This window comes from Crocodylus porosus, unplaced genomic scaffold (genome assembly GCF_001723895.1).
Source record: "Crocodylus porosus isolate Cpor-Errol unplaced genomic scaffold, CroPor_comp1, whole genome shotgun sequence".
NCBI classification, from domain to species: Eukaryota; Metazoa; Chordata; order Crocodylia; family Crocodylidae; genus Crocodylus; species Crocodylus porosus.
In genome coordinates, this window is record NW_017728906.1 from 184,770,975 (window position 1) to 184,790,653 (window position 19,679).

The 19,679-nt window shown below is 44.9% G+C and overlaps 1 protein-coding gene across 7 annotated transcripts in view; it reads right to left on the bottom strand.

The window, feature by feature from the left end:
* Positions 1–19,679, bottom strand: part of AMOTL1 (angiomotin like 1) — a 161,462-nt gene that overhangs the window by 28,694 nt on the left and 113,089 nt on the right. For all 7 annotated transcript variants that reach the window (XM_019530315.1, XM_019530314.1, XM_019530313.1 and 4 more), the window contains 3 exons: positions 17,114–17,258; positions 15,187–15,276; positions 3,976–4,121 (listed from right to left, as the gene is read on the bottom strand). In XM_019530315.1, coding sequence (XP_019385860.1) covers positions 3,976–4,121; positions 15,187–15,276; positions 17,114–17,258 — 381 coding nt within the window. The remainder of the gene's footprint in view (positions 1–3,975; positions 4,122–15,186; positions 15,277–17,113; positions 17,259–19,679) is intronic.

Consider the following 19,679-nt stretch of genomic DNA (forward strand, 5'->3'; position numbering starts at 1 on the left):
TCTTGCTGGGATCCTATGACCCCAGCTGACTTCCTGCCCTTTGGGCAGGGGGCTGGACTCGATGATCTCTCGAGGTCCCTTCCAGCCCTGATGTCTATGAAATCTATGAAAGTATCAAGAAGCAAGTGGAAGATGATATCCTCAAATATCCTGTGACTATGAGACGGGTATTTCTGGGTTCCATGTTCAGTTTACAGGATGGGTTTGCAAACTGCCAGCTCTGAAAACTGAGCTGGGACCAGTCAGTCAAACCAGGTTCTCCTTGACTCACTTATCAGTAGTAACAAGATTTCTCCAAGCTAAGTTCTTATTGTTCTAGGGCCAATCCTGATATGCTTACTGAGTTCTTGCACATGTTTATTTAAAAAAATAAAAAATATAGGTTTGCTAAATGGAAAACAAAAGATTTGATAGGGAAATAATGCTGCATGACTGGGAAATGAAATGTAAAAAGGGAAGCAGGTTTGTAAATCAGAATATGATATGATTTCAAGATCCAATAACTCATGATCTAGTAGGGCAAGAAACACTTAATGAAGCAATACAAATATCTCCAGGACCAGTACACCTTTCCATTAGCATTAGATCCATGGCTCAAACAGCCAGAAGGTGTCACCATGAACAAGTAGTTTGACCTCTTACCTATAGCTTGCATACAGGTCATAGAGGGTCACTCAGCAACTTCTGCTTAAAGTCCATTGACAAGTTATCATATTCTATTTAGACAAACCTTCAGTCCCAGGTTAGACTTCAAGTGCTGGAGAACACACCAGAGCCCTCAGTAACTTGGTTCCTATAGTTACTTACCCTCATTATTAAAAATCTGCACTTTACCTCTTGCCTGATATTTGTCTAGCTTCACTGCCCAGCCACTGGGCCTCATTATACCTATTTTGCTGAGAATAAAGAGATGCTTATGATCTGACATTTCTTCACCTATGAACATGTGGACTGGCATGCAGTCATGCCTTAACTTTAATCTCTTGCTATAAGCCATGATTTCAGACATCTAATTGTACTTTATTTTCTAAATGTTTTCCCAGTTTTCAATTTCCTTTTTGAAATGGGGACACCAGAACTGGGCACTGTATTCCAGTAGTGATTAAACTTATGATGCAGGCAGATGCAACTTCACTGTCAGATTTTAAATAAAATCCTTCCATACAAGCAGGCATTCAAAATTATGGAGATTTACATATTGGGTAATTTCCATGTTCAAGAAGTTGTATTAATATTCATGAATTATGATTGTTCCTGTCTAGCTATAAAAAGCTTTTAAAACTAAATTATAATGATTGGCAATACAAAAATTCCATAGGGGTTTTCGGAAGTGCATAGGTGGTACAATCTCACTAATAGTGTAGACTTTACCTCTGATTTATTTCTCCTTCTTCATGTAATTCCAAGTTATTTTAAGAGCTCCCTGTTTAAGATCACAGTTCAAAACTTTAAACATTTTAATCCCAAGTTGGACAGACAAAAACTGACACACAAAATCTGAAGCTATTTCTGAAAATGTGTTTTAATTTTGTGATTAGTACCAGACAAAATGTGGTTGTAAGGATGCATTATTAACCTTGCTTTACATACCATTCACTTAGACCTAAAGAGATCACGTGACTGATCAGTGTCACACAAGCAGGTCGTGAACTTACTGTAAGTCTGTACAGCTAGAAGTTGGACTCAAGTCCCCAAAATCTCAGTCAAGTGCCTTAATTGCACAATCATCCTTTCTCAGTAAGTTTTACTATTTATTTGTTCTTTTGGAACTAAGAAATAAGTAAAACATACTGAGAAAGGATGGTTGTGCAATGAAGACACTTGACTGAGATTCTGGGGACTTAAGTCCAACTTCTAGCTTTACAGACTTATAGTAAGTTCATGATCTGCTTGTATGACACTGATCAGCCACGTGATTGCTTTGGGTCTAAGTAGCAAGACTCCTGATGACTTCAGGGCAGCAGTATTAACCATCAGCTATTTACATGTACTTTGTGTATTCCAGTTTACTTTAATGCCTGTTGCCATGCGAGATAGAATGTGTCTGCTCCTTTTGACCAATCTTAGAAATTCCATTTATGTACAGCATTCATCAAAAATACAGTTAGAAATAGGCATATATCTGTCTAGTGCCTTTTCGCTATCCACTCCTTCATTTTAGAGCAGGAACAAGCAATTATTTTAGGCGGAGGGCCACTTACCCAGTTTTGGCAGGCTGTCGAGGGCTGCATGGGTACCGCCGCCCCTTGACAGGTGCCCTGTCCCCTGGCCACAGTCTTGGGACCAATACCCCAGGGTCAGCACCAGTGGGGCCCAGAGCAGGGCACAGGCCAGAAGGGGTCTGTGGAGCTGGGCTGCACCAGCAGGGAAAGGGGAGCTGGCCCAGCTCCATAGAGCCCCTGCCAGCTGGGACCCTGCGCTCCTGCCACCCTGCTCTGGGCCCCACTGACACTGGCCCTGGGACACCGGTGTGGGCCCTGTGCTCCCACTGGCTCCCTGCCCACTCACTCCCAGTGCCCCCCAGCCCCACAGTGCAGGCAGAGGACAGTACACAGCCCTGACCCCCTGCTCGCCAGCAGGGAAAAAGCTGGTGCTGAGCAAGGCAAATAGTGGCCCCTTGCTTGCTCCATGGCTGGCACTCCCTGCTGCAGGCACTCACAGCCCATGCAGGGCTGTCCAGAGCAGGCACAGGCAGCCTCTTGCAGGCTGCAGGTGGCTGCAGCACAAGGCACTGGCCATGGGGTGGGCGAAAGGCCGCTTTTCCCCGCTCTCAGCATCAGCTTGTAACCCGCCCTGCTGCCAGCCTGGTAGTGGGGCCGGGTTACAAGGTGGTGCTGAGCACAGGGATGGGGGAGAAAGCAGCCCCTCACTGCCCCATGCCCACCACCCCACGCTCCAGCTGCTCGCAGCCTGCCTGGGGCTGCCTGTGCCTGCTCCAGACAGCCCCGTGTGGGCTGTGAGCACCTGCAGCATGGGGCACCAGCCACAGGGCAGAGAAATATTAATTTTCTATATTTTACTAGGTGCCCTGCAGGCCGGATAAAATGGCCTTGTGGGCCAGATCCAGTCCACGGGCTGTATTTTGCCCATCCCTGTTTTAGAGTATAGTGATTACATTTGAATTTGCACACAGTATAATGATGCCTTCTGCGTACTCAATAGTTGGCATCATCCATTCAATGATTTCAATGAGAACTGGTGGACTATTTTCCTCTCACAATAATGTCAAGCCTGGCAATGAGTCAGTAAGCACTGGCATAGGAATTTCTTTACCCATCACACCATAGTGCTATGGTACCCCTGCTTTATTTTTTTCCTGGCTGCATCCCAAATCAATCTTTTCATGATTTTCCCCAGGATGGGTATCAATCTTATTGGCATATAGCTTTCCAAATTACCCCTTTAATCCTTTTTAAATATTGGTAGGACATTAAATCTGTTCAATTCTGCTGGCCCTGCACCAATATTTTAAGATTTGCTGACTATAAGTGGTTCAGAAAAACCCTCAGCCAATTCTCTTAATACTCTTGTTTGGGTGCAAGTTGTCTAGTCCTGTTACATTGTGTTTAGTGAACTGGTTAATTAACTGGCTGTCACTCTTCATTCAAATAACCTTGGATTCTTTGGAAAGAAATGGGCTTAACCGGTATCAGATTCATGTCCTAAATCAATGTAAGGCTTTTTTCACTTTATAGAACTATATGTCCTGCCCTTACGTTAGCATTTAATTGGTGTAATCTGGTCAATTTTCTGGTTACATATTGCTCTGAAAGCATCTATTAATGTGGTCTCCTTTCATCTGGCTTAGTGTTTTATAACTACATGTTTTCTGTCTGGAAGGGGTTATGAGTGGAGTGGGGGTTCTACCCCTTATTCAAGCAGAGGTTCAGGACTTGGACTGAATTACAGCTGTAAAATGAATTGTGATTAAAGCAATCATTTCCAGCAGACCCAGGGAATGATGCCTTGTCTCACCTCCTCTTCCAGTTTGATGACCTTGGCTTGAGCATTGTTCAGTGCCTGATCCAGGATTTCGATGTGCCTCCGCTGATCGTCATTGGCAGAACGCAGGGTCACCAATTCCATTTCCAGCTTCTCCTTCTCCTTCAAATGCTCTTTGTCTGGAAGAAAGACAGACAACAAGAGTGGCTCCATGAGAACAGTGCACACACGCCGAGCTGTGTACCAGAGGTAAGTTGGCACTCCGTGACACAAACAAAAGCTTTATGAAGATGCAGACAGTTGGGCCATTACAGCACAGCATCTAGGATTCAACAGTACTAGAGTGTGTTGGGTAGAATTTCTTATGTCTGTTCTTGCTAAGTCATTACCAGGCTTTGCATTAGTTCCCACCACAAAGAAAAGGATTCACCACATCCCTTTGGCTCTCTTAACAGAAGATGCTACCTAAAGAGCATCCTAAAGTGGTCACAGAGTAAACGCATATTCAGATGTGCTCAATACACTGTAACATGAAGGAGCAAAGAGCAAAAAGGGCCCCAGGTAGCTCATGTTTCTATTTAAACATATCTTCTTGTACAGCCACTGTATGCAAATTCTGGCTGCCGCTGGTATTTCAAAGCAACAACACAAATTAAGAGAGTACAAGTATCCTACCTAGATTTATAAGGGCTTCAGTTTTTAAAATGCTAGCCAGAAGAACAGGACAGGGTGACACTGCCAGCACAAACCTACAAAGAGCTTTAACTTTCCTAGAAATGAAAAGGTCTGGTAAATAATCCAAACCTGCACAAACATGGTAAGTTGATAAGTGCTACCTGAAAGACTCTGAACACACAGTTCATACACATGAAAAAATGATAAAACTGAATGTAGTTCAACATTAGCTACAAAAAGAGGCCAAATATTATATTAATCAATGAAAATTCAGAAAAATATCTATGCATGACACACTGTGAACCTCAGAATCAATCCTGCTTTTGGGTGGGTACATGACAACATACTTTCAATTCTTTGCAAATTGACAAAAGGTTTACCTGACATCTAAAAATGATGCTTTAGGACAGGGGTAGGCAACGTTTTTTGGCCGAAGTGCCAAAAAAACCCACAATGTCTACCTTGGAAAGTGCCAGAGCACCAATATGCCGGAGCCTGAAGCAGCTGTTTGCAGCCTCCTGGCTGCAGCCGGCCCATGGAGCCTGGTCTGCTTGCAGCAGGGCTTGCAGCCTCCCAGATGCCTGCTAGGAACAGGCTGGGCTCCATGGCTAGCAGCAGCTGCTTAGAGCCCGGGCTGGCAGTTCAGTGCTGAGCAAAATGGCCTTGAGTGCCATGCTTGGCATGCATGCTGGGGGTTGTTGACCCCTGCTTTAGGACATTATGTATTTCCTCTGTAAAGCAAATCAGTAGCATAACTGTGGGGAGGGAGGGGATGACTGGGGGGTGAGGGGGGGCGGGTGCAGAAAGAGCAGCCCCCTACCCTGCTGGCTCAGCCACCATGAGAAGTCTGCCAGCACCTGCTACCCCTGTGCATTGCTGTTGTCCAGGGCATAGAACTGCTCAGTAGGGCTGCACAAAATTTCAGCAGTCATTTTGTTTTGGAGGTGTTTTCGGGCCATTTCAGCAACTGAAATGCCAAATCTGAATCAAAACAGAAGGCTCTAAAACAGCTCTGAAATGAAACACTTTGAAACATTTCCAAAATGTTTCGGAGAATTTTGGAGTTTTGGAGCCGGGCTTGCAGTGAAACAAAACAAAGAAGAGAGAAGGGAAAGAGTGGGGGAAGGACTGCTTTGATATTGACATCTAGCTCCCAGTTTGATTACCCAGCTCTCTAATTGCTTATCCCAGCTCTTCCCGGGGGCCATGGACCCCCAAATCCATGTGCAGGGTTTCAGCGCGCAGCCGCTTGGCACAGCCCATGCCAAGCACCAGGAAGATTGCAGTGCTGCCACTGGCCCCAGCCTGCAGCGGCAGCCTGCTGAAATCCGGTGCACAGATCTGGGGCCTGTACCCCCCACGAAGAGCTGGAGTAATGATCAGAGAGTTGAGAAATCAAACTGTGGGCTGAGGAATCGAAGTGGGAGTTTGGGAATTGAGCCAGAGGCAGGGCAATCAAACAGCTGAGGAATCGAACAGGGGGCTGGGGAATCCCTGCCACCCGACCTGGCTCCGCAGGGGAGCAGAGATACTTGCTGGGGTCTCCTCACCACTGCTGCCCACCCCAGCAATGTGGAGCTGCCTGGGGCGGGCAGTAGTGGTGCGAGACCCTGACACGGATCTCTGCTCCCTGCTCATTCAAAAGAGATTCAGAGGAGATTTGGCAGAGCCGAATCGCTGAAACTGATTTGGCCTAAACAAAATAGAAGAGTGATTCAAAACACTGAAATGAATCACTGTCCTCCAAAACTGCTGAAACTGAAGCCAAATCAAAACACAACCGTTTCGCACAGCGCTCAGCTATGCCTCCAAAGGAGGTGTCTTTTGCCTGTTTATTATCTAACAAGCTAATGAGTTTCTGTTATTCAAACAGGTCCACATCCTGCTGTTGTTAATGGATCCTGTTAGAACAGGGGTGAACAATTATTTTGGCTGGAGGGCTGCTTAATGAGTTTTGGTGAACTGTTGAGGGCCACATGGGTAGCCTCACTCCTCGACAGGTGCCCTGCCCCCTGGTCACCACACTGGGACTGGAAGTCCTGCCCCTATCACCTGACCTTTGCCACCGGACATCCCTCCCCTTGCCCCTGGAAGTATTCCTCTTGGGAAGCAGGTTTGCCATCTTGGAACCAGAAAAAAACCCCCAAATTATATACTAAAAATCAAATATCTACAATAAATTTTATTTAAAAAAATATTGTCGTCCTGATTTGTGTGTATTGCATGATATACAGAGGTGATTGCATTATAACTCAAAATGAAGTCTTACTTTGTGGAGTATGGTTGGGGGCAGGAGGGTGTATTTGGTGGGATGTGGGGAGTATGGGGTTTGTGGGGGGTTGTGGGTGTACATGTATGCGTGTGTATGTGGGGTGTAGGGGTGGGTGTGGGTGCGTGTGTGTATGTGGGCTGTGGAGGAGGGTGTGGGGAGTATGGGGGACTAGTGAGGGTGTATTTGTAGGGATGTGTGGGTGGGTATGGGGTTTGTGGGGACTGTGGGTGTGTGCGGAGGGGTTGTGGGGTTTGCAGAGTGGGAGGGTGTCTGGGGTGTGTGTGGGGGGAGGGTGTGTCTGTGAATGCTGGGGTGTGTGGGGGGACCCCCCTACAAACACATCTCCCCCAATGCACATAGCCCTTGCTGCCAACAGCAGCAGCAGTTGGAGCCCCCCAGTGGTGCATGGTCCCAGTGAGCCCCAGGGCTGCATGTGGCCAGGCCATCAGCTCCATCATGCGGGCCTACCTTCCTGTTTGTCCACTGTCCCCATCTCTCTCCCCTGCCCACCCACCGCTGCCACTCCTCCCAGTATGTGCTGCCCCTGGGGGAGTAAGCGGGGCTCAGTCTCATGCAAGCACAATAGGGGCAACCTGGAGCCAGGCTGGATACACCGAATTGGTAGGCACCCGCACACAGGCCAGATGAAAATTGCCTGGTGGGTCGGATCCAACCTGCGGGCCATATTTTACCTACCCCAATGTTAGAATCACAGAGATCTCAAATTCCCTGATTGCAATGGTCAGACTTCAGTGTTTCCCAAACACTACTCTGGGTTGTGATAAAATATAATTCTATCAGCAGGCCACTGTTGTTGGCTCTGCTTAGAAACATTGTACAGAAAGATACATTCACTGTGGATTCGCTCCACAATCCAAAGGTAAGAAAACAAAGTAGTTTGTTTTCAAGATTTATTTTCAGGAGCTTGAACCAAATCCTACCTTGACTTAGAATGGAACTGTATATCATGGCAAAATTTTGACCCTAAATCTGATCAACCCAGGAACAAAATGAGGCACCTGTTTATTCAAGTGTTATGTATATACAGCTTATAAATAGGTAATAAATGATCAATACTTTTTAAATAAATAGTTAAGTCAGAGAGTACAATACATCAATAGGTTGCTCATGACCATTTCTAATACATAATACAGATGTGTTTGTAACCAACTATAAAAAAATACTATTTGTAAAATGCTTGTATTTGCCTAGAATCATTTCATACTGTATGCACATTTACCAAGCTTGTAGTATCTATTATTTATTAGGTATATCTGACGGTTAATAAATACAAATAATTTAGAGATTCTGTCAATGAATCCAGGACTTTTGCTCTCCTTTATGTCAAACTACCAGCTGCAAAATCATACCAAGTAAAGCCTTCAAAACATTTTTGCTTCCTCTAGAATTCACTGAAATCAAGTCATGAAACTGAGAACATAACTTGCCCCAAAGGTTCTGCTGAAACCATTGATCTACATTTCCCCGCAGTGTTTTCACAATCCAATTTTGTTTACACTAATGTGGTGCTTAGTTCTGGTTTATTGCTCTGTACTTACAGGCTATTAATTCTGAAGATACCATATTGTGACCTTGTCTTTCTTAAGTGAAATCTGAGGCACGTATTTAGCCTTTCATCGGTTTTCCAGTCCTTGACATGGCAAATTCCCCGAGGAGCTTTGTCCTGAGGCATCTACAGACACTGGAATCCAATGCTGCATCTGTTGCCAGTCTCCTCATGGAGTGACTAATTCAGCAGAATGTGTTGGGTAAAAGGATCTGCCATCGAGCTCCAGCCCAGATCTGGCCAGTTCACAGGGTCTGACCTTCACAAAGTGGTCTAACTGATGGGATCAAAGGGTCACAGGGGCAAAAAAGGCCACTCGGATGCTGAAACTTGCATGCCAGAATGCCAGTACTAAAAGGGGGGGAGAAAGTGGTGGGATGAATGCAGTATTAATGAACCCGAACTGCCCATTAGAAGATACTGCAATTCAAGCATGATTGTTTCACCTGCTCCAAAAACCTATGTCTGAAAGTTTTTAAAGCACCACACGAGTTTTTCACTCATCAGAACCTGCTAAGCCCAGAGCAAGGCTTTAAATGAGTTTTTTCCCCTAAGTGAATAGGGCCAGGTTGCCAGGTCCAGAGACCGAAGGTCTGAATACCCACCTGGGCCGTGTCCAGATGAGTGCAGACATGCAGTACGTGGCACTGCAGACCCATCTGTGGTGCTACACACCACACACGCAGGTGTTCCCCATGCTGCTACCTTGCAGTGGGGGGGGGCGGTGACCCCATGCCTTAAAAAAAGAGAGGCAGTGCATGTGGCAGCAACATACACCACCCAAAACTGGAGTCTGGCCTGCCGGAGTCCCACTTCGGCTGATAGCCAGGCTCCCAGCTGCAGGAGCACCGCAGCTGCAGCTCCCTGAGGGCCCCCAAGCCCCAGGTAAGGCTGCTGGCCCCAGTCTCCCCTAGCCCACCCTGAGGCCCCGCGAGCCCCAGGCAACTGTGCTGGCCCCAGTCTCCCCTACCCCATCCAGGGTAACCTGCCATGCGTCAGACGGCATGTGGCATGGGTATTCCCCGGGTACAAGCAGCAGTGGCACAAGGTGCGCCACTTGATAAGGTGCGCCGCTGCTTCTTGTCTCCGGGGAAACAAACATCCACGTTCGTGTGGACGTGGCCCAAGAGGCAGAGTACTGAGAGCAGCAGGATGACCACCTCAACCCCCACTGCTAGGCTGTGTGCCTAGGCCAACCAGTCACATTAAGGCAGGACCTTTGGATTATAAACTCCAGGTCTCTGAGTGGCTCAATGTAACAAAGTAACACTGAGAAATCCAGTATTTACTTTCGCTCATTTAGGCAGGTGTAACTCACAGTGAGAGGGGAACATGACAACAGTATGCATGCCAAGAGTTTAGCTAGGCCAGTTGGGAGGATCAAGTTAAGGAGCCCACTGGAGGAGTGCGGTGAGGTAAGAGTGCATGAGACGGGTGAGGAACAGCCATGTTTCTGTTTGTGGGGCCCTCCTTTTACTGGAGCTAATTCATGCCTGCTTCTAGGGATAAGGAAGGTTCAGCCATATGAGGACCATATTCCTTCCATAACCCTCCTGTTGGGGCTGCTGGTCAGGGCCTGGTGCAATTTGTGGCTCTCCACACAAAGTTGCAGTGGCTACATATCCCCAGAAGGAAGGCAGCTGCGCACACAGCCATCCTGACTCCTGGGAGTTTGAAAATCAGATACTAAAGATCCAGGACACATTTCACAAGAGCAGCAGGTTTAACCCCTGTGTCCTGGCTGAATTCCAACAGAGGTAATTACATTTCACCTCCCTTAATTCCTCCTGCAGTTTCAATTACAACTGGTACGCATGTGACAAAGCTCATCAGAAAGCTTGCCATGTCAGGGACTACAAGACTGATGAAAGATTAAATGGCTACAGGAATTAATGCTCCAGAAAGACAAGGTCCCAAGGCAATGTCTTTAGAATTAGCAGCTGGAAGCTAAGAGAATTGAAACAGAATGAAACCCTGCACTTGTTGAAAAATAGATGTTGGATGTGATTGAGAAATCATCCAGAAGTGAGTACTTCTGATTCAGCACGGAAGCTGTTAATGTTTCTCTGCCTGGCTTCCCTCCACCCCACTGGGCTGCTTGCGCAGTGGGGGCCATAGCTCGAGCCAGCCGAGGTAGCACCCAGGGGTGTTTAATACCCCTCCCTCCCCTTCACCTGAGGCTGCTGCCCAGGATGGCTCCAGCCACACCCCTCCCCACAAAAGTGGCTAGTGGGGGGAAAGCTCAGCAGACCCCAGTTGGGGTCTCCATGCCAGTGGGAGAGGGGGGAGGCAGGGGGGTTTAATCCCCCTCCTTCCTCCCCTTTGCCCGAAGCGCTGCCCTGGCCAGTGTCTGGCCATGTCCCTCCCTCCGGAGACAAACCTGGCAGGGCCAGGGTGGGGATTTAAACCCCTCCCCAATCATACTCAGTAGCCTGCTGAGGCCTGGCCATGCCCCCCCGCCCCTCCAACTCAGCTTCCCTCCAGCTTTCTGGCCACTGCCAAAGGGAAGGGAGGGCTCGTTCTAGCGCTCCCCAGCTTCAGCTTGAGCCACTGCAAGTATATGGCTGCATTTCCAAAATCAAAGGTGAATATCTGTTCACTTACTTCTCGGTTCAATCTACACAGGTCAGACTAACCTGCAAAGATTGAATCAATTCAGGTTCAGGCTTTCTGAATGTCTGTACTTAGCCCTAGAGCATACCCTACAGCAGAATTTGGCCATTTATAGTCTCTTGGAAAATGAACAGAAGGATAATCCGCTGGTAGGATGCTAAGTTTAGATGTAAGAAACCTAGGTTTCATTCCCTTTTTCACCACAGACTAGCTGAGCCATGTTGGGTAAATTGCTTTAAGGTCCCTCCTTAAAATGCACCTCTACCCAATGACCAATCTTTACACAAATGAATAAGCACCAATAAGGGAGAAGAAACATGGCCTCACCTTTTAAAGGGAGAAGAACTAATAAGAAGGGTGCTTCCTATTTTATGAGTTAATCTGTAAGGTTCAAATCTACCCTGCCTTCTGCCAGGCAAAATCATGACATTTTTCATTACAGCACATCCCCTACCACTCATTTGTGTCCCCAGTACATTGAGGTAGACACTATCACTGTGGTGTTATTACTACAAAAAGAACGGGTGTATTTTTTTTTTTTTACCTCTTGCTTCCATATTTCTGTTTAAGGATGTACAACACTTCTAAACAGCTGGTAGGTGAAGTGATCTTAGTGTATCCTGCAATGTAGGAGTTCCTCTTTGAATGACCGTTTCAGTGCTTCAGGGGTTTTACTGCAGTTGTATTATTGGAAAATAATACTGTGTTTACAGTATTATCCACCAGAAAGACTTAAAATTCATGAGTTCAGGCCCCCAGAATCATGAGTTTAGCTTGAACATAATAACATTTAGTAAATAATATATGCTGGCTTTCTTTATTTGTCTTCTGGTGTTTAGATGTTTAAAGTTCTTTCAAACTGTTCTTCCCACTCAGGATGGCTAGAAAATCACTGCTACTCTAAGAAAACCACTAAGTATCATGAGACACATGATAAAATCACAAGAGTTGAGAACACTGTGCTGCAGCACCAAGAGCATGCCAAAGATTTTAAAAATTATTCCTTAAATCTAAATAAATAACAAGATCTAGGGGTAAATGAAGCTGTGCTGAGGGTTATCAGGCTGGAATTTAACCTCCCAGATACAAAGTACTTTCAGTTTTTGGGCTACATCACTTCGCAAAAGGGTCCTCAAACTAAGCCTGCAAACCACTGAACCTCACTTGCAATGGGACACCAATGTGACTGCCTTCTGTCCTGGAGGAAGAACTCACAAAAATACCTGGTCAGCAGTCACAGTCACACAAGGTACCTGTAGATATATAGGATACCTGCTCTGATGCATTGTAATCGCAGCGTGTCAGAGCAGACTCGATTAATTTAGTCTGCTCAAATCCGCTAATTAGGTTGCTCCAGCAGCCTTGGCATCTTGTGTATTCAGTGCCTTTGCACTTTAAAATGGTGGCAGGGAACTGAAATTAAAGCTCATCCAACTTTAATTAAAGCACCCCTGCCACCATTTTGAAGTGTAGGATGCTGAATATACAAGACACTATGGGCACTTTAATTAGAGTGGCCCCAGAGACCTGCTCGAATTAAAGTGCCTCCCACTCCCGGAGCACGTATAAAGACACTGGCAGTTCCTACCAAACCTGACTAGCCAAGGGGATTTCCAGTACATCTGGAAAAATCTAAATGCTTCAGGGATCTTAAGCATGTTGATCAACACTATCATAAAGCTATTTATTCTACAAGCTGTGGCTGTCCAGAAAACATAAATAGTAAAACAGAATTCTGAACCCCTTGTCTCTATTTTAGGAACACTTTCCATCATAGTAGCAACATTTAGCTCTCAGCACAGACCAGCGGACACTCCAAGCATCCATGCCATTTTATGTGATATGATCTCAAATAGCTATACTTGTCCTTAAGCTGTGAGTAGATATCAGTTATATGCAGAGCGTGCAGCACATGGTTACATCATTATTGCTAGGAATGTGCCGGTAAAAGCATGTTTTGAAGCAGAGTTTTTGTCAGACAAGAGACTGTGGCCCTATCCGTACTAGAAATGCTAGCCACCAATGCTAGCCCTGAGTATAGCTGCATGGGTATAAACCTGTGATGTAGTAAGGCAGAGTCATTGCAAGTTGCCATCTGCACTGGGGCAAACTGGCCCTGCTTGAAATTGCCCAAAGGGTAGAGAAACCTATATAAAAAAAATGGGAATTTTTATAGATCTTGTACTTTTATAAAACTTGAACAACAGATTTACTTTCTGTATTCAGAGCAAAACTTACTGCTGATACTGGTTAACACTGAAGTGCTAGCACAGCAATGGAAAAATGAGCTAGATTCTCCTTTACTTTGTGCATCAACAACCAAATTATCAGTGATTTCCCATAGTGGCATCTTTGTTACTGATGATGTTGCATGAGTCAGAAAGAATGCAGTACAGCTTCAAGTCCAAAGTGGAGTTTCCTGGGCCAGTGGATGGGGACCCTATGTCAGATCCGCAGCTGGTGTCAATCAGCATTGCTCCACTGACATCATTTAAGTGAAGATGTTTTATAGGAGTGAAGGATCTGCTACCCGCTTCCCTTCCCCCTGCTTCTCTGGCCTTGCAAACTTGTCCAATTTGATACAGAAGCCACGGAAAGGGAATAAACCTTAAACCATAAAATGTCATTTTGCAGAGAAATTTTCTCCTTAAAAATTCTTAACTTTGTGGAATCCACAGTCACATAAGAGTATATCTGCTTCCTAGCAAGCTTTCATTAAGTACGTAAAGTACACTCCTTTCGTGTTAGGATTCTATCCAAAAGGCACTCAAGCACCCAGCTCTCAAAGTGGAATTGCCAAATGCCCACGTTCCCCATACAGTGAATGAGGTGGGTTCAGCACCCCAGAATAGGGCTCACAACACACAGCACGCTGAGCTTGGGGATACCTATCACAATCACTAGGAAGCTTTGTCTGAGGTTTTCTGTCAAACAAGATCTGAATCAACTCTACAGACATCTAAATGGGACTTAGGTAGAAATTAGGCACTTGAATCATACGAAGTGATCCAAATCACTTAGTTACCTAGGTTAGGTGCTTCCATTTTATACTGAAAAGCGCCTTAGGAACCTAAAGTTGGACTAATGAGCATTCTCAGAAGTAAGAGAGATCAGCTTAACTCCTACTGCAAAATCTGCTGCAATCTGTGTGAATTTGGGAGGTTTGCCTGAGTCCCTGTAGTGTGTGAATCTCAAATGGCATGAGACAGACAATAAGGGACAGAGACATTCAGCCCAGCCAAGATGGTGGCAGTTGTGGCATGTAGCAGAATTTTCAGCACCTAAGTAAATGTACCAGTGACAATTTAGGCTTGTATGGCCCCTCTGGCACCTCCTCAGTTTGTGGATGGCTCACTTTGGCTTACACACATGAACTACAACTAAGCCTAAATCCTTTTCTGGATCTGGCCCAAACTCTTTTGTGAGAAGGATATTTTTGTTTGATATCTCCCTGGCCAAGGTCCTAGTAGAGGATTGTTTTTTAATAGATCTGCAGCATGGTGTGGTACATGATTTACCTTCAATAAGGCCTAATGTTATTAGAAACATATAACAGTAATCACATATCCACAGGCTAAATTATAGATTGGAGTTATTGGAATATTAAGACTATTTGGAGGTCCTTCAATTTCTAAAATACCAATGAGCCTGAACCCACAGCTACTACTTTTCTTACTTGCAGGAAGTGGATGCTCCTGATATCATGAGAAACTGTAGGATTGCTGTCTCTCCGGTCCCTTATGAAAAGGGGGCAGATTCTTCTCTCATTCACTTTGGCATCAATTCAGGGTAAACCCAATAAAGTCAGTGGAGGTTACTTTGGATACAGCCCAGCTGAAAAACTTGGCTTTGCCAAAATGTATGCGTCCCAAGAAACTATCTTGCAAGTAACACTTTACGTTATAAATATTTATACAAAATAAGCTAACTCTTGTTACCATGAGCTCCCGCTGTTCAGAAGAAAAACATTATATGCAGTCCAATCTGTAGTTTAAGTAGGGTTACATGACAAATTAACTGAGTAAAACCAAACCACAAAAGCAATAAAAATGATAGCTAAGCATCCTCTACTCCAGCTCAAATCCATATCTTCAGAACAGATTAATGCAGTACTCACTCTGAAAGGCATAAAGGCCCTCTGTTGCCTTATCTTCATGCCCATCAAATTCTCTGCTGGCTAGCTGCCTATTGGCAGTCTCAAGTCGTTCTGCATATAAACAGGAAATACTTTAAGTATAAATATATGTATATAAAATTATAGGCCAACCAAGAAAATAAGATGCATGCCAGTGGGATGCTATAAATAGATCCTGAGAAGGGAGATATTAAAATGGAGGAGACTGAAGTATATATGAGTGGAGCATGAGACCCCACACTCCAGAAGAACAGCCTTTTTTTCTAGTTGGTAACAAACTGTTTATTGATTGGCAGAATTCACGCCTTCATAGATTTTCAGTTCAGAGGAGATAATTAGATCTTCTAGTTCATAGCACAATGGGGCTCCTTTCTTGGTTGGCCTTTAGGAAGTTATAATAAACAGGATTAATAATAATAGTTTGATCTCCTACATAATGCAAATAATGTTTCACTCTACAACAAACCTAGTAACTTATGGCTGACTAAGAATCTGTCCCAGAACTTGATTTAAAGATGCTGAGTGATGAAAAACCCACCTCATCCCCTTAGTAATCTGTTCCAAACATTTGCTATCCTTACTGTTAAAACCTGCACACCATTTCCCATCTGAGCCTCTCTAGCTTTCAGGAGATGAGGCCAACATCAACAATCCAGGAAATATGATGGACCTGAGCACAAAATGTGCCATGAACTGCAGCATATGATTTCTCCAGCTTGCCTATACCACAGCCTCAGTGAGTCCCACTGAAGACCACCCTTCCCACCTGTGCTCAAAAGCATACTCCAAGCCTGAACACATGCCAGTGAGATTGTTCCAGGCTTGTGCCTCTGTGCCTGCTCTTAGACCCTCCATCTCTGACGGGACTGAGAGGTCACTGACGAAGAGCCCAGACCAGCCTCCAAGGCAAGCTCTCAGGTTTGGAGAATGTCAGCAGGCATGGGTGGGCAGGGCACGGGCATCCTCACTAGGATCTGCCACCACTGCAGCGTGGACAAGTTCCTTGTGGTTTGTATGTAAAAGTCAGCTCCATGGTAACAGCTAGCATGGACCCAATGCTTATATCCCCTGCTTTAGGTATAATGGGATGATGAAATAGTGCACAGGCACTGTGCTGAGGGTTTACACAGGGGTGACTCACAGTCTAAGGTCAAAGGCAGTTGTGCTATGGCCAGCAGCTCTGTATGTCACCATGGAAAGACCTTCACTGATGAAGAGCAGCAGCTATTGATGTAGCCAAAGCTCTGCTTGGAACCGTGACTCCCTCTGCACATGCTTATGGTTCCTTTCACTTCCAATCAGGCACTGATCAGTCTACATTGCCTTCACTCCCTTGGCCTTAGCTGTAATTTAACTCTTCACCTCCTTTAAAGCTTGCCAGCTTCCCTTCTGTATTGTGTACAAACATGGCCTCACCTTTTAAAGGGTGTCCACTGGAGAAGAATCCATGCACTTTCACCGAGTAGTCTACAATTTGCACTTGCATTTGCATGCAAAAAAGTGCCTCCTAATTTCTGATACTCAAAGGGAAGCCCTGATAATGACTCCCCTCCCTTTGTAACTATAAAGCACTTCAATATTATGTTATGCTATGCTACAGCTTATTGCCGAGGTCCTTATAGATAGCTGAGATCTACACATTGGTGATCCTGGGACTAAATTAGTATTTTAAGGGCTAAAACAAAAACCTTTTGCTTAAAGCTGTTTTTCATGTATGTTTGTACCCAGGGGGACAACAGTAGTTTTGTCCCTTACCAAAGAAAAGAGGTTGATTTCTCAAGGGGTTTACCTAGAACACTCAGGAAACTGTTTGTCCAAAGCCTGCGGCTGGTGACGTGGAGCCTGATAATTTTGGAGAGATAAGAACATGTCACTTGGGGTGAAAACAGCTGTAAGGAGCTTCACATACCACGGAGATCCCTGTTGAAATCATGAAGTCTCCTAATTTCTCCTTCGAGCTTGTTTCTCATAGCCTTGTCCAGAGACTCTCTCTTAGTGGTGGTCTTGACCAGGCCCTCATAGGCTTCTGAAATCCTTTGAATTTCTATTTCAAACTGAAAGGAGAGAGACCTCTCATTAAAGCGAGGCAGGAATGCATATCATTCTGACATTCGCTTTGGAACATTTCAAAGGGGGTTTTGTATGTCAGGGCCGAAGAGTGTTCCAAGTTTCACATAAGCATACGGTTCTATAATAAGACTTCTCATAGACAGATGACAAAGCTGATCCCTGTGCATGTTTGAACATTCCTACTGCAACGAGCAATCAACTCCCCACCCACGCCGAAAACATCCTGCTACAACAGCATAACGCAATACTTAGCCAAATGCTTCTGAACAAAGTCAAAGTGGAGATCAGTGTGGCATAACAACTTCACCTTCTCCTTCACTTTCCATTTCTTCAACAACAAAGGCCTTCACCTGAAAGCTGCCCTGGGAGGAAAGGTACTAAGGAAATAGGGTGGGCTGCATTTTATCTTAGAAAGGGTTTGAAGAGGCAGGCTTATTACCTGACCATGAAAGATGATTCCCAGATGAAAAACTCAGCTGTGAACACCAAGTCCCCACGTAAACCAACTGTGATCAGTTTTACACCACTATAATCCATCGCTTTCAAAGGAGCTACTCCAGTATAAGTGAGAACAGAACTGCACTTAGCAAAAAAAAGCCAAAACCCACCCCCAAAGTTTCAACACCCTTCACTTTGAAAATGGGATTCAAATCCAAACTTTCGCCAACTCCTGGATGCCTAGATTTGGTATGTAGACTATTACAAAGAGAGACTTATATTACAAACTTAGATCCCAGGCTGGACCCAAGGGTGGCAGCAGGAAAGTTAAGTGCAGGGTGTGGTTTTCAGCTATGATAACAAGCTTGTAGAGTCCAGAGATGAGAGAAATCTATTAAAAAAAAAAAAAGAAGGCATGATGGATATGAACCTTATAGACCAACTAAATCAGAGATGTATAAGCTTTCATGAGCAAGAGCTCACTTCATCAGCTGCTAAGTGAAGTGAGCTTTTGCTCATGAAAGCTTATGCATCTCTGGTTCAGCCTGTAAGGTGCACCTCTACTCTGCCTTCTGTCAGACTTCAGACTAGCATGTCTAACCTGCCCTCTCTGAAAATAAATACAAAGTAACAACCAGAGCTTTAGCCTGTGTCCTGCCACAGCTTTACTGAAAATAATGGTGTTACACTGACTTACACCAACTCAGGGCTGGACTCTATGTTTCCAGTCCTCACATTTGTTAAGGAAAGCCTAAAGGTAGCTGTAAGAACCAGTAAACAAATACCAAGAAGACAGTATTCATTTTTTAAAATCTCATGATTTTTAAGCCAACCTCATGACATTTTCGGCCTGACTCATGATTTCTGGGCACTGGATCTGAGTCCACCTCTGCTTACAATAGACTTCATGCAGCCATGAGAACCCTGTAGGGAGGATGTGGCTATTGGACTTATTGCTGCCAACTGCAGCACTGGAAAGTAGAAACCCAGCTGGTATCACAGTAATGAAAAATATTTGCAAGATGACCTGAAACCATGTGAAAGCAACACAGACTCGTACTTCATCATCCAGATTTGCCATAAAGTTTGGCAATATTTAGAACTGTGCGTGATGTGAAACTTGGCAGAGTTCTGATATGGAATGAAGTAGGAGAAACTCAGCCATTTCCACAGACTTCCGGTTTTCAATTTATTCAGATGCTCAAGATGTACAAATCTTTATGATGGAAAGTAGTATGGTAAATAACGGAACAGATCCAAAGCTGATGGAAGTCAATAAAATATCTCCTAATGGAAACCAAGGAGATCCAACTTGGTTCAGGCCCCAAACTTGCCAAGCATCACAGCACGCATTCAGCTTTCCTGAGCATTTACCAAGTGTTATGTGTTTTACATCATTATAAGTAGTCAGATTTTTAAAAATGCCTTTGCCAACAAAAACTACCTCCTGTCCATTGCTTCTCAAGTGACACTCAGTCTTCTGTGGCATGAAGAAAACAATGACCCTTCTACATAGTGGGTGCATCACATGTGAAATTAGTGTGATGAAATAAACTCTGGCACAGTTCATGCTGGACTTTAGTGCTCCCGGAAGCAGCATTTACATGTGCACCTGGGACTGCAGCACACTGAGCTTGAGCAGTGCAGCCCCTGGCTGGCAGGGGACTTAGGGGGGTCAGCCAGCCAGCCTGGAGCTGCTCTACCTTGGCTCAATATGCTGGAGAGGGGCTGGATGAGGCACAAGGGTGCTATAGTAGGAGGCTATAAGTGTGTTGCAGCAGAGTAAATAACTCCCTGTAAGATGGTACTTGTGTCAGGCAGTACTAACCTCCGGTGAAGTTAATTAGTTTACTCCAGTCTAATAGCTCCGTACATCCCTATCTTCAAAAAGGGAAAAAAAGAGGACCCGGGAAATTACAGGCCAGTTAGTCTTACCTCAATCCCGGGTAAGCTCTTTGAAAAAATTA